This window comes from Asparagus officinalis, chromosome 2 (assembly GCF_001876935.1).
Source record: "Asparagus officinalis chromosome 2, Aspof.V1, whole genome shotgun sequence".
Taxonomy (NCBI): Eukaryota; Viridiplantae; Streptophyta; class Magnoliopsida; order Asparagales; family Asparagaceae; genus Asparagus; species Asparagus officinalis.
In genome coordinates, this window is record NC_033795.1 from 3,166,719 (window position 1) to 3,181,909 (window position 15,191).

Sequence of the window (15,191 nt, forward strand, 5' to 3'; positions counted from 1 at the left end):
TCCAGTAAACAGCGAGTACCCGAAGATGGGCTCGACCGTATTACCTCATAGATAATTTGATTACAGACGCACGGCTGGACCCTCGGAAACATCCGACTAAAGGAGACACTTGTATCCGAGAGTCAATTGAGTTAGACGATGAGTAAAGAATACAAGTTCTTGTGGACTTGTACTACACGTAACTAGGGAGAAATAATAAGATAGGACACGGTTTGGTTTATCACATGAAAACAAAGTGCGAACGTGGAAGGCGAGGAGAGAGAGATTCATTTAACTAAGTTGTTTTATGCACCATCAATGCACGTACGGTTGGAGGAGAAAAAAAACACAAAGCAAGAGACGTGTTTAACTCTTCCATGATCAAGCATGGCTTAGAAATAAATAAATGGTGAATACATTATTTGTGTAAACTACAGAGTTACAAAAATGCGTGTGTATCGACATATTAACAAAGACAAGGTGAAAAGATACAAATATCATAAGAAATATGTATCAAGAAAAACATGTTACTTATCTTCCGTAAATCAAAAGGGATAATATACAACCAGTCCAACTCTAAACCTCTGGAAAAATGAATCCCAAAATAATGCATACTCCTCCACTGTAATTAGTTCATTTTGCTGCTAAATCAAGAGCTTCCTATTCAATTATCATCAAACTCCCAACCTAAAGTTTCATCATTAGACCAATCTCCACTTGCATCGACAAATTCTGCGAGCTCGGCTCCCTGATACAATTGGTGTGCTTTTGCTGAGAAAGGAGATTCACTTCTTTTTGGCTTAGGTGAATCTGAAGCATTGGATAACCCCTTGGCCAACCGCCGACGAGATAGGCGCCTTGCTAATTTAGGAATCTCCAACTCTAACTTTGGCCTTTCTACAGATCCAAACTCTCGTCTCATCTCCTCAATGGAGTCAAATAATTCTTTGATCTCAGGATCATCTCTCCTGCGGTAGTAATGATTCATCATCTTCTTTACTCTTGTTTATGACACTATGGTGTCTATGTCGATAAAAAGAAGGGGAAAAAACAATGTCATATATCAAAAGGTTAATTGCAAACACGCTCCTTGTACGATGGTGGTGCAAGCACTTATACCCCCTAACTATTTCAGCACCCACACCACCATGAGGACGGCATTACTATTGTGGCCTCAATATAGAGGACAATTTAGTATTTTTCAGTTAAACTGAGGGAAAAGGGTAATTCATTGTCAGATGGTTTCCACGAGACATTTCAACTTAATTCGGAAATAATGTCGTTTGGAGTTCAAGGGATTGTGAGTGAATACAACCTCGTAGTACAAGGGACGTATCTGCGATTAACCTTATAACAAAAGATAGGATTGGAGTGGAGAAATTTATCTCACCTTGAAGCCTGAGTTTGTGCAGTGTAAAACAACTCTTTCATGCGATCAACGACGCTAAGTGCGGTAACAATCTGAGAAGATGCAGGTCATAAGGAGTAGACTAATGGTGAGAGGACACTTGAACATATTGTGAAGAACATGTATATACAAAGTATAACGTGTAACTGCTTCATGAAATATTCCTTGCAAAGACAAAACTTTAGCTTCAAAATGAAGAGGATGAAAAGCAATAACAAATATATAAATCAGTAGGTGAGTTTGGGTGACAAAGTATAATCCATCGAAAGAAAAATGAACCCAAGAGTTGTATAATTATTTCAACTATATTGGAAGTTTCAAAGAAATTGCACACTTAGATGAGTAAGTTGAGAACTCAACTTCCTATCGGTTTTTGAGATGCATGTTCCTACCATTTAAGTTTCTTCTCATCTTATTCAGTCAAAACAAAAGAAAACAGAATAAGATTTATTCATCCCTCGTAATTTCTTAGCTTATTTACAGGGGGAAAATATACCTTCCGTTCAGATTCCAAGTATTCTTTCTCAAGAGATTCCTGAGATTTCGAGTTACTTGAAGCCTCAGTATTTGCAGCCAGTGTATTCTCTGACCTGAAACATCAGATAATAGGAAAAACACAATCTATATGTAGTACTTTAAGAGAGATACATTTGGGAAAATATTGCAGTAAATATTGTTGTACCTTCCTCTCAAGCTATTTAAACTATCGACCAATGTTTTGATGTGATCGATAGAAGGTCTCAGTTCTTTCTATGAGAATTAAACAATCACAAGAAACACAAAATTATTTCTTCAATCACAAGGAATATTCGAAGAATAACTATATGCATGTAAATAGTGTTTTAACCATTTGAAAATAACTTTCCCATAAACAAATACCTTGCATGCCAAAAGGTGATGCTTGATCAGTCTCAAAAGGCAATCTCCGCATTTTTCCAGCTCAGCACTTCACCATGAAAGAAAAAATTAGTATAAGTTTTGTTAGAAAGGAATAACAAATGCATTAATAGTATAAGAAAAGAACAATAAGATATGGGGGCAGAAAATAAATAAACGAGGGGCAAGTTATTTTAGCTTCTGAGTTTACATACTTGGTCTGCTTTTCTTTGTGTTCTGTGTACGATGACTGGTAAACCCATGTCTCTTCCAAGAATTGGATCCATTCGTGTACAGTATCAGCCTCTACTTTAAATGAAACAATAGATCTTGAGAGCTCATTCTCCTATGGAGTGAAGGGAAAGTAAATAAAGGGCTTCTTGAAAAACGTATCAAACTGCTTCCTGAATTTTAGAAGTGAAAAGCTAAGAAATGGAAAACAAATTGAACCTTTGATTTCAAGTGCACAATGATCTGATTGCTTGCTTCGTCAAAATGGTTCCTCTCTTCCCTGTGCTTGTGGAGGCGTAAAGTAGCAGACTTCAGAGAGATATTTACCTAGGAGATATAATTAGATTAAATGGACATATAAATTTCAGTGCTGAAACTGCAAATTACAACTCCATTTGTAAATGAAAAGAATGGTTGCAGAATAAATGATTGAATCCTTTTCCCCCTTCATATTTTTCAAACCTGAAGATCAACATGCTTGATTATATATATCTTTAGTTAGTAGAACAGTGTTCTTCCAATTAGAAAAAACACCTTCAAAACACTATATGACCTATGAATATCGTTAAACTAAATATGTAACTGCATTTTCATTCAAAATATATGTTCTTATAATGGCTCTCCTAATTAGCGTGAAATTGAAGAACATCTAGACTTGAGATTAGATGTTTGTTGCCCCACATGTCCATGTTCCTTGAACAACTACTTTAATCACATAAGAATACCTGCATTAGATTTTAATCTCTGATTGAAAAAAATCCAGGTTCCTGTGCACTTGGCATTTGTATGGCAACCTCCAAGATTTTCCACAAAAATAGTTTCTGGTGTAGAACGAAGGTTTAGATAACGCTAAAATCCTAGACAAAGGCATATGTAACAAAAAAGAGCAGGTATATAAGATCCCATCTTGTTAATCGTGCAGTTTTAACTCAAGAAAATAAAGCGTGGTTGCAACCCCCCAAAAAAAATAATAATGAAATAAAAAATAGAAGAATATAATGAAGCGGAAAGAAGATAAACTTGGCTACAGACAGGCGCATTCTTCTCATGCATACACAGTCGATTAAGAAGAAACAACAACAAGAGCAACAACAGCTTTGTCTATGGTCAGCTCCATGAATCACTTTCTTCCCTTGGGCCTTGTTAAAGAGCCATATATTCAGATGAACCATATTACAGGATTGCACACATACAGACACCTAACAAGAAAGAGTTCCTATTAAATAAAGCAAGAACTGAAACAACAACTAAAATACCTTCATTAATTCATCTTCGAGTATGTTTCGATGCCTTTCTAGTCCAGCTATGTCAGCCTTTAGTGCCTGAGAAAAGTTGATACAGTTCTCCATCAATTTCAGTTATTTAAGGCAACAAACTAATATAATGAAAATACATAGGGCAATGTATTGATTGAATAAATTCCAGGGAAAGGGAAAAAATATCAAAGAATACAATTTTCCAATATAAAACCAACAGTAGGTCAATTAATCCTAAAACTCCATGAAATAAATATTTTGAAGATGCCGCAGTTTTTGAACATTGTGATTCATGATAGGAAATTTTTATAGTGCCAAGAAACTTTAATTAGTGCTGACAAGAAAATAATAAAACATATATGGTTCTTTAATAATGTATATTAAAATGACTCCAAATCAACACCAACTCTCCTGGCAAGCACCATCCGATATATTGCGACACTCCAATCAAAATTATACCTTGTATTGAAAGGATGGACAACACAATGTAACTTCAGTATTGTAATGTGAGTTATTAAGTAGATCCAAAATCAATGCTTACTACGACTATGAGGTTGGCCAGGGTACAGTACAAACACTGAGTAAGATGTAACATATACATGTCTGTGTGTGCATGGGGTTCTATGGTCGCTAGAAATAGCAGTGAGAACCTTAGAAGTAATTTTCAATTCAATCTATCGTAATGGGAGGCAGTATAGATAGAATTCATAGGTAACAATTATGTATAGTATGGAAAAACCCTTAAGACATAAAGAAATACAGTTATATCTGTTGTCAAGAAGTTCTATATTCATGTACCATTGAAATACCTTTTCAGTTTCACTGACTTCATGGGTTTTGGCCACACGGAAGTTGAGAGCCTCCTCTAGCTGATTCCTGCATATTATTCCGCAATAAAGAGGAGTCACGTAGTAAATTGCTTATCCGGGGAGGGGGGGTGGGGGGCATACGGTAGTAAAAGTTTGAATGCCTAAAAAATTCAAGCTTGTGTTGCTTAGTTATAACATAATAAATATTGCTATGGCATAGGTATTCAATAGAAATGTATGTGTTCATTTATTCTTCTTGAATACACAACAAAATATACATGTGTTAGTAGATAAAAACACAAACAAACAAAATGAGCCCCCTTTCTTTTAGACAACGGACAAACCTGTGATCCACAATACGCGTTTCTGCTTTCGAAGAGGAGTTAGCAAGAGATTCTGCCAGAACTTTTAATTTATCAACCTGACAATCAAGGAGAAAAGATAATGTTGGTAGCAAATGTTGACACGGAAAACAAGTGAAGTGAGGTTTCAAATTGCATCTCCTAGAAATTATTATATCATTATTTGACACACATAAGAACTATAAATTCACAAAAAATGCAATTTTTTTAGTTTTCCCATGAGCAGCAGGAAATGCTCCAAAAAATGTTGAAAAATAATGCAAAAGTCTGGCTATGCAGATAATGATCACAAGAACTTCACAATACTGCAATGAATATGCAAAATAAGTATGCACGTGAAGAAAATTAAAAGAAAAAAAAGATAAGATAGAATGATTGTCATAATGTAAACGGTCATTTCTTGTGGAAGCTGTAAAGATCTTCACCACTGACCATTTGAACTCGCTTGCTACAGAAATCATTAGCAAAATGGAGCATACTTTAGACTAGCTTAGACGAAAGTGTAGCCAAAAGATGCTACAAACAAGTAGCCCCTATTACAACTTCAGATCTTTTCCTATTGTTGTTTAGCTGAGAATAAATTAGGACAAACACAATTAGCTACGACTCTAAGTATTAGAGATATTACAATAAAAACATGCCTTTTTATCCAACAGAAGGAGTAGGGTGGTAGTGAGGGAGGATACCAATACCCGGTCAATTGTCTATAAAGTTGACAAACATGTTGTGACAACGACATTTTCATGTTTCCTTTGAGTAGACTTTGTTGTATAGTTAGCAGCTAAAGAGGTTATGTTTCAGATCCATAATTGGTAATATTAAATGGAAAGGCAGAAATATGATACCAAAGCATGCATTCGAAGCTAGATGGTACTAACCTTAGTCTTTAAAGTAAAACAATAAAAAGAAAATTACAGTCATGCCTTTTGATAATGTATCTGGTCCGAATCTCCATTTCTTATGGACCTCTTCTTTAGTAATAGCTCTTCTAGTTTGGAACACAACTGAACTTCTGCAAGTGCTTCTTTCAAACCCTACGAAACCAAATGGAAAAATTAAATTAAAAAAATAAACTTAATGCTACAGAAGCAAAGTAGAATATAAATCAAAGAAGAGAACGACTAGGTCCTGCAAATTGCAGCAAATATACAACACTATGCTACAATTTGAGATCCCTCAAAAGATTAAGAAGCTATATCATACTCCCTTAAAAGTGTGAGTATGTTAAATCTTTCCACGGTTAATATTAACCTTGATTCTTTTGGATATTACATTGTAATCCCGTCAAAATTCCTAAATCCTAATTAGAAGAAATAAAAAATATTTATAATTATTTCATCTTCCATCTACACTATCTAATACTATCTTATCTATTTATATAGCTACCTGGTTGCATCTTTTTTTTTTTCCTTTTCTACTTCTTCTTCTTCCTTTTTTTTTGTTGGCCATGTTTTGAATCACTTATCTTCAGAAATTTATTTTGTCTCTACAAGTTTTGAAGTTGGTTAGGAGTTTATCCTTAGAAGTCATTGTTAGCTCAGAAGTCTTTTGTAATTAGTATACCTCTAAAAGGCTTTCATGCTCCAGCCATGAACAATTATCAAGTCCAGAAGATTAATAACTTTTGTTTCTTTGATGCTTCCTCATCCCCACATATACCTTATATTTTATTAACTTTGAATTGCTCCAATAGCATTTACCATGTCTGAGTCTCATATTCTCAATAAACATCTCATTCTCTTTAAAAAAAAATTCTATCCTCCAGAAGCGATCCAAAGATGAGCATCTTTCTTTCTTCTACTTTACATTCCTCTTCATAATTTAATTTTCAAGGAATTGAGCTTTTCTAGGTTTAATCTTTTGTTATGGTTGGTTTCTTGAATCCTATTCATACAGTCCGTACTAAATCTGATTTTTTTTTTTGATTTATTGATCTAATTTGAATATGCATTTCTTTTCTTATGAAAAAAGAACAAGATCGAGAGATGAAAGGGAGAGTATGGCTTCAAGGACCCTCTCAAAGTACATCGTCAATATTTTGTTATGATTTGTATTTATGCATGAGCAACTCTTTGCAAAAGATTTTATGTATAAATTTATTTATATGTGACATGTCTTTCTAGAAGCAGAGCTCAAAAGTTTGCTTCATATTATAAAAAAAATACTTTATTTATCAAATTATATGCTTATGTGTCCTGTAGATCGGATACTTTGCAAATATGGATAAAAATTCAGATATGTTATCTTAGAAACAAATGATGTAAGTAAATTTGTGACTTATATTTTTTAATAATAATCATGTCCTCGTTACATATGTATATGCTTCTCTATTGCAGACAATACATGTGAAGCTATAGTGACTAATACTCCACTCATTCATAAATTTTCTGTTTAATATTTTTTTACAGTGTCTAATTATCCTCTTATATTTTGATCTATCGGTCTTTGACTATTTAGATTTCACATAAATTAGTTTTTTTGTTTATAACATATGATTATTCTGTCATATTTTCCTATTAATTTTTATTTACGATGTGCAATTATTCCATCATATTTTATCAATATCTTTGTAAACTCTTTTCCTAATGGGAGAGGTGATGCCCTGGTGTATAGCAGAGGTTGTTATTTTATTTTATTTTACTTTATTATTACATTTTGGAGTCATCTTATAAGGTTCCTGCTATATCACATTTCTAGGTATGATATCTCTTCTTTTCTAATGCACACAATTTCCGTTTCCCTTCTTAAAGGATTAACTAAATTGCATGTACTTTCTCTCCATATATGTTAAAAGTTAAAGATGAATAATAAACAGAGAAAAATATTAAATTGCAAATTGTTTCCTACCCTAACTCTAAAAGCTAAAGCGCAAAACACCGTATATTATATGTGTTCAGAGTCAGACTTCATGTGGCATTTATAAAAGAATTGCAGGAATTATCATATCGGGACTTCATGCAGAGTGCACTTGGTAGCACCCACTGTAGAAACATATATGTATATGTGTACATGTCTGTGTGAATGTGTGTCTGTTTGTGTGGGTTCGTTTAGTGGGCAGTGCACTTTGCGTTCCAGAAGTATTGTAATATTTTGCATTTTAGCCCCTAAACAATTCAAACGACTTTCAATTCTTAATAAAGCATTTCCATATCTGAAACATAATGGAAGCCAGAAACTAAAGATCAACATCACAATTACCTCCACAACTGTAAAATCCATCTTTGCAGATGCCTGTTTGTGACCCTCCTCTGAAAAAGTGCACAATGCTTCCATTCCATCGATCCTTTTACACAAACTTGAGGCTTCTGCATCTATTCTGACAAAAATAAAGAACATGTGAATGCTAGTAAACATAGTTCATGATCATCACTTAAACCAAATCCATAACCGGCATCTAATATGCAATCTACACCTACAAGACAATAACCTCATAACCTTTGATTGAAAAATGTTACGCATAAAAATATTTTCAAAAAATTTTACTTATTTGAGCCTTAGGGTGATAACACTAAGAACCAATAAGAAGATTCCATCTAGATTGATTATTTGTGCTACTGAAACTGTTCTAGAATATGGAAGCAAACAATTCATGAACATTGAGATCCAATTTTTTAAGTTGTCTATTTCCAGCCTAGGCTCTTCTGTCAGGCTTAATCCTACAAATAGGTAAATTACCCAGGATGCTAAAGGGCCTCTAAGAATGCTCATCTCCTGATTTGAGACTCTATAAGCATGTGATTGTTTTGACCAAAGGTGGACTTTCACCCTGGCTGTCATGTTGTCCATTGATGTACTTTGTCTACCGTGCGTGGCCGATTTGTTAGATTAAATGTTGTGACCTGATTCATCTACAAAGTTACATTTGGAAACCATCCTCATTTGATCTCAGTTGGGCTCATTGAATATTTACCCAGGTGGACCTTGTTAAGCTTCATGTATCACATTTTCTCGGTAGCTAAAGCAGTAGTATGGCAATATAACTTGAGAGTGCGTTCGTCTCGAATCAGGTAACAACTAAAATCAAGTCGCAGTACGGCTCCCACCTTGGGTACCATAAAAGATAGCTATGTGGTTAATAAGTTTGGATTCATGACTAGTTCAAGGGGTTGTCATTTTCGGTGTTACTAGCTCCAAGCCTTTTAGCCAACCCACCAAAGGATTTACCTTAGTTGCGCCTACAGCTCCTGCAAGTGAAGGTATCCTTCTCCCCTTTCTCAGGGTCTTGTTCCGAGCATTTCCATTTGTCTTGTCTATGCTAACATGTTGGCATAATTCAAAAAAAAAAAGACCTGATATATCAATCCTTATCAACCATGCATTTCCATTTTTCTTGGCTATGATAACATGTTGGCATTATTCAAAAATAAAGAAAAGAAAAAGACCTGATATATCAATCCTTATCAACCATTCAACCGCCTGATGAGCATAAAAATCACTTAAAGGCTTCTGATAAAAAATTTCAAATCTCGCTCATGGAAGTACATAGGGGAGTGAGGATTCTCCATTTCAGGTTAAATTTGAACTCATGATATGTTTTCTTTTTTCAGTGAAAAGAGTACACAAGAGTTTAAGCTTAATGTCCATAATGCTATAGTCAAGAAAAATTGAGACATGAAGATCAGGAGGACCATAGTACTCATGGTAGGCATGGAGGTCTGTTATAAGAACATACACGAGGTTATAAAGCGATTTATATGTAGTTTAGTATATTTGATACAAAGAAAGGCAAACATTATAAAAATTTTCTGGATATATGAATGGGTAGGTGCAGAGGGCACACCCATGCTGTTCCATGTTTCACAATTCACATGGACTGAGATTACTCCTATGTTGTTAAATATTTTGTCTGCATGCCTAGACTGTGAAGGCATCTCTATATCCAGTTTTTTGGAAAAGTATATCAAGGAGGACCTACTCTTTTGGGCAATCTATCAAGAACACATTATGAATTTTGTTGAAGGTTATAATATATTAAGTAGTGAGGGAAATATTGAACATGGATAGAAGTTGTGAAGGATACAGAAAAGCTTACGAGATGACTGGCATACACCTTATGACCTTAATCTATGTTGCATGGGTACTTCTATTTGAAGCCATACCAGTGTCGTAGTCACGTCATACCCGTACCCAACACTGAAACTTCAGTAGACTCTCCTTGGATATTTGCATATACATATTCAAATGTGTACTCGATTATGTAATACATGTTTTAAGTTAAAACACTTGTCACATACTTTTTGGACGTATATTCTATCATTCACATTCAAATTCAATTGTTGAAACTCCTTGAACATAAGTTGAGTTCGTTTCAGCTTGTACCTGGTTCAAAACTATGATTATAAAGTGTCTTCAGAACCAAGTTAAAAATAAGCAATTTTCTAATCTATTGATCTATATTTTAAAAGAAACATATAAATGTTATAGAAATTTTATTTCATAGCACATGAAATAAAAAATAATATTGATCTCATGTAACTTATTATTGTATACACATGTATGTGTAGCCGTGTCCCCGTACCCTACTTTTTACAAATTTGTCGTGTCCCATACTCGTACCCGCACCCGTACCTGTGTGCCTTAGATCTTATTTGAGATAAATGAAAATGCTCGTAAACTTGACCTAAATAAGTAACCTACTGTTGACACTCTAAACTCTTTTATTCTAGATTCAATAATTTTTGATCTAGTGAGCACAGGAAGCAAATTAGATAAAACATTTTCAATCAGAAACCAGAAAAAACTCATTACAAATATAAAGTTTAGAGTTCATTATTAGTGAATTCTGTTTCAATTGACCTTTCTCTGGAATTGTTCTTCAAAGGTGAATTCAGCTTATCATCCAATCATATTACACCTTCTCCAGCTGAGCATACCTTAGTTGCATGTACTTAAACATTGGAGCAATTAGATAAATTTTCTTCCTTCTCCGTGGCTCAAACTTACAGTACATATCAAATTTCCCAACTTATGGAGAATGGTTGGCCTTCGACATTACGTTTATCATATGTCTTTGGAGACTACGTATAAGCCTAAATAGTTGTATATAGTTAGCAACTACAGATACTAAAAAAGCATCTGTCTAATTTTTCCTGATCTCATTCCCAGAAATGAGTATAATCCTGTCTCCACTTCAAGTTTTAATAAAATATCATACTTTAAGTTATGAACTAATACTAACTCCAATCTAACAAAACCAAAGCATCACAAAAAACTCTGCACAATAACCTTGTTAGATCAGCATTCATTTTCACTCCTGAAATGGCACTTTGAGCAAACTGAAGCAATTCTTCTCGCTTAACCTGAAAATAAATATAGAATAAATAGTATCTTGGAAATATAATGTTGCAAATAAGAGATTACATTTTGTGAATGCAAACTGCTAGTGGAACTGTGTGGTATCAGAAAGTAAATGCAAACAATGACTCAGGCGAGGATACAGAATGCTGATGATTTGAATAAATATACTACAGAGATGGAACTGTTATGAGTAATATAGTCATACCAAAACTTCATCATGGTAGATTGAGAATGCTTTTGCCAGATGTTGTATTCTATTCATAATTGCATAGTGGATGTCCTTGTCTCCTGTCAAAGAGAGTCTGCATGTAATTAAGAAATACTTAGATGCCAAATCCAGCAAAGCTAGTAACTTGTGAATCTTAGAAGAAAGACAATATGTAGAAACTTCTTGGATCATATATTACATAACAAAAAATGAATATCGTTCTCTTTCTTCATCAGAATAAACTAACTGACATTTGGCTAAACCGTAGTATTAAAGATCAAAATATCAATTTATTTCTGAGAATAACAGTCATCAGCCCAAACCTATTTGCCATAATTTGAAATGTAGGTGCTCCTACCCAGAACAAAATTAGGTTCCTTTGGCATCTTGAGGATGTCCCATACCAAGTCTCTGCATGATCTTTATACATTTGAAACTTCAAACGTTTGCTATTGCATTTTCGAAATAGTATTAACACCAAGGCCGTATGCATGACTGGCAGCCTTATACTTTTCCAAAACTGTGTCAGCCACAAAATCTGAGAGCATATTTCTTTTATTGCTTTATAGTTACTGCTTCAAAGAAAATTAACAACCTTGCCTCTATGTAGCACCTGTATTTTTAAGTTCTCAAAAATTTTAAACTGTAAACCCACACAAGTTAATTTGCTAGATCGTGCATCCCAGAATCTACAAGCAACAGCAAGATTGGAATGCTAGGGACATATACAATGCTCCAAGATTCTGTGTCCCACGGCCCCCACAAAAGGTTTACAATAGAAGCTATTATAACCATTTAAGAAAACTATTTTCCAATCATAAACATTTAGTATTTTAACAATATTGGGAGAAGAATATTACTTAAAAGTAAAACTATTCCCAAGTATCATATCAGCAGTTTATTGAATCTACCTAAAGTTTACCCAATGTGCAGCAATCAGCCAGGGCCCAGAGAGAAGTGGCAAGAGATTAATTAAGGTCTTGCGCAAAATGGCTAAAACAATGAACAATCAAAAGAAGGTTAAAGAGTGTTTATATGTATAGGACAAGATAAAGTGGAGATTTTCCCATATATTCTTGTATTGAAGTTAATATAGGAGGTAATGAAGTTGAAAGAGGATCAAGTAACAAGGTTTAAGAGGTCAAAGAGGGGGACGGGTAGTTCGGTAAGTTTATAAATCAGGATTGCAGTCATTCTGACTGAAACTAAGTTTCAAATTAACCTACCCAATTAATATACGAGACAACAAATTTATGCGAACAAAAATGCCTGTACTTTTTAAAGATTGCGGACCGATATGAGTTGCCGGATTCCCAATATCAATTCAGTGGAAACTGAAAGGCTATGATTTTATGATGAAAGCTATTAGTCACCTAAAAAAGGTCATGTAACCATTAATTGTAATAATGGTTTATTGAGTACAAACTTAAGAATAGAGAGGGGAAAGGAATCAGGTTGAGGAGGGAGTAGAGACTGTTGAGATCATGTATTGGAGATTCAAGAGGAAGGCAATCTATCCTTCATACTCTGCTGTTAGTAGAGAAAAATGTGGTATTCTTTTTGCGTACAGAGGCAAGTTTTCGCTGAAAAAATCATGTCCTCTCTTCTCTGGCTCCAATAACTTGTAACATCGTAATCAGTGAATGTCCTATGAGAGAATCTTCTATATCTGTCATCAAGGATGAAACTTCAAGTCTTCCATTGAAAGGATTTTAGTTAGAGTTTCCCAGGTTAAAAAAATAGTTATTTCTAATAATCTTGTTGTAATATTAAATTGCAAGCTAGTACACAAGTAGTGTTTTATGTGAAGTTATGACTTTCACAGTTTATGTAGTTTCTGTGGATCTGAGAGGTGTAAGCTCTGATTCAAATTGACACAAAAATATCATAAACATGAACATTAATATCCCATTTGCATTTTTTTTAAAATCAAGATAAAATATAAAGAGGAATAAAAAATTTAGCTTACAGGAATCACAACTTTAAAGTGGGTCAAGACTCCATTTGCAAACAGACTCACCCGAATATTTCTAGCAATAGTGAAACTTCTTCCTCATTTGGCGCATCGAGAATCTGAGTCACACAAAAAGTTAACCTGCGGTTAAACTCCACCATCAGCAAGAACACTTCCCAACATGACAATGCAATCAGAAAATGTGAACATAAGTATAAAGGGTGCCTTCATTCAAAACAAAATGATTGACAGTCTGCGCCACTTTCCATGCAGATAATGTCAATTACATTACACTCGATAATGGTACTTATTTAAATTGATCGAGTTCAATTTCCAACCACTTAGTCCTTGTCTCCTAGGCTCTTAGCATTTGAAAATACTAATCTACTATCAACAGCACTAATGCGCACTTCAGATGCTATCTACAGTTTATGTTTATCTATTATATCAATAAACAGAAGCAGGTAGAATAAAGTAGAGAAGTATAGCGTGCGGACTAGAAAATCAAGTGAAATGATGAACATCACAGGAAGATAAAATGTTGACATGAAATAGATCTCATGAAACTAATTACTCTGGTCACAGGGAGTTCCAGTGTGCTTTACTATATTCTGGAGAACAAAATGATAAAAGGGACACAGAGTCAAGTCCCTGGCTCCCATTTTCAAAATGTAGTTGCTCTTCATACTAACTGAAGTATAGAAAATATACAGAGACCTAGAAGGAATTTTGCCAATACGCTTGGATATATGGTAAAGGAAATATATAAAAACTGGTATTTCAGATTACAATAGAATCAAAGCAAGTTATTTTCTGTTAACTAAGTGTTTATCAAAACTGAGGAGTTCAGTTCTTTATTTGAGAACTTCTATATTCAAAATTACCTATCGACTTTCACATAATTATAAATAACAAAGGTATAGTGAATAAGAAAATGGAAGGAAAATGATAAAGACGTGTAACATTAAAGCTGGAGACTGTTAAGTGTTAACAAAGAGTTCAGCACTAGAAAAAGACAAAGAAGCATAATCATAGAAGTCGGGAACGCGGTGCGCTATAGCGAACTGTGACCTAGGTTCAATCGTCCTAGATTTACGTGGAACCAGGGACGAAGCCAGAAAATTTATCTCATGGGGGCCAAGAATCCAAGATACATAAGCCCTCTTTTTTATTCATCAAAAAAGAAAAAGAATAATACCAACTTCAAATTAAATTTGTATGCTTTTTTCAGTTAAAGATATCAATTTAATAATATTGAGATGCTACATACCAACAAGCTAATAAAGCAAATCCCTTATACAGCTGTGGTTGACATTGTGAAAACGTGATTGAATAAGTAAATTAACAAAAACTTAAAAACATCTTGTGAGGCTAGACTCAGATTATTAAACTATATAGTTTATTTGATCAGATAAAAAAGATTAGTCAATAATTCAAGAATTGTAAAGATTAAGGTGAGAATTTTTACCTGAATAAAAAGGAAGGCCATGTTGTTAAAGCTCAAAATTGAGAAATTTCATGTTGTTTTGAGAAGCTCCTCTCTTTCTTTCTTTTTCTTTTCTAGTAAAAGAATGCCTACCTCTTATTTATTTTTATTTTTTGGGGGGTAGGCAAATGGCCTTTTATTATCCACTGGGCCTTTAATGGGTTAAACTCAATTATACATATAGGGCCATCAATTAGTTGAACTTAGTTAATTTTATGGGGAGGACCAAACTGAAGCTTTTATAAAAAAAAATGCTAACCAATTTTCCTACATCAAGCTATAGAAAGTGCAAAAAGTATTTTTTTTTTTTTTTGAGGGCGGGGGG

The 15,191-nt window shown here is 34.1% G+C and overlaps 1 protein-coding gene across 1 annotated transcript in view; it reads right to left on the minus strand.

Moving 5' to 3' along the window:
• LOC109829663 overlaps positions 493-15,191 on the minus strand; it is a 19,386-nt gene continuing 4,687 nt past the window's right edge. The window contains exons 6-21 of the mRNA XM_020396713.1: positions 14,849-14,879; positions 13,447-13,521; positions 11,424-11,520; positions 11,147-11,220; positions 8,120-8,237; positions 5,845-5,955; positions 4,904-4,980; positions 4,560-4,626; positions 3,751-3,816; positions 2,714-2,821; positions 2,479-2,609; positions 2,267-2,333; positions 2,070-2,137; positions 1,884-1,977; positions 1,370-1,440; positions 493-947 (exon numbers count right to left, since the gene is read on the minus strand). Of these exons, the coding sequence (XP_020252302.1) occupies positions 644-947; positions 1,370-1,440; positions 1,884-1,977; positions 2,070-2,137; positions 2,267-2,333; positions 2,479-2,609; positions 2,714-2,821; positions 3,751-3,816; positions 4,560-4,626; positions 4,904-4,980; positions 5,845-5,955; positions 8,120-8,237; positions 11,147-11,220; positions 11,424-11,520; positions 13,447-13,521; positions 14,849-14,879 (1,559 nt within the window). The 3' untranslated portion in view covers positions 493-643. The remainder of the gene's footprint in view (positions 948-1,369; positions 1,441-1,883; positions 1,978-2,069; positions 2,138-2,266; positions 2,334-2,478; positions 2,610-2,713; positions 2,822-3,750; positions 3,817-4,559; positions 4,627-4,903; positions 4,981-5,844; positions 5,956-8,119; positions 8,238-11,146; positions 11,221-11,423; positions 11,521-13,446; positions 13,522-14,848; positions 14,880-15,191) is intronic.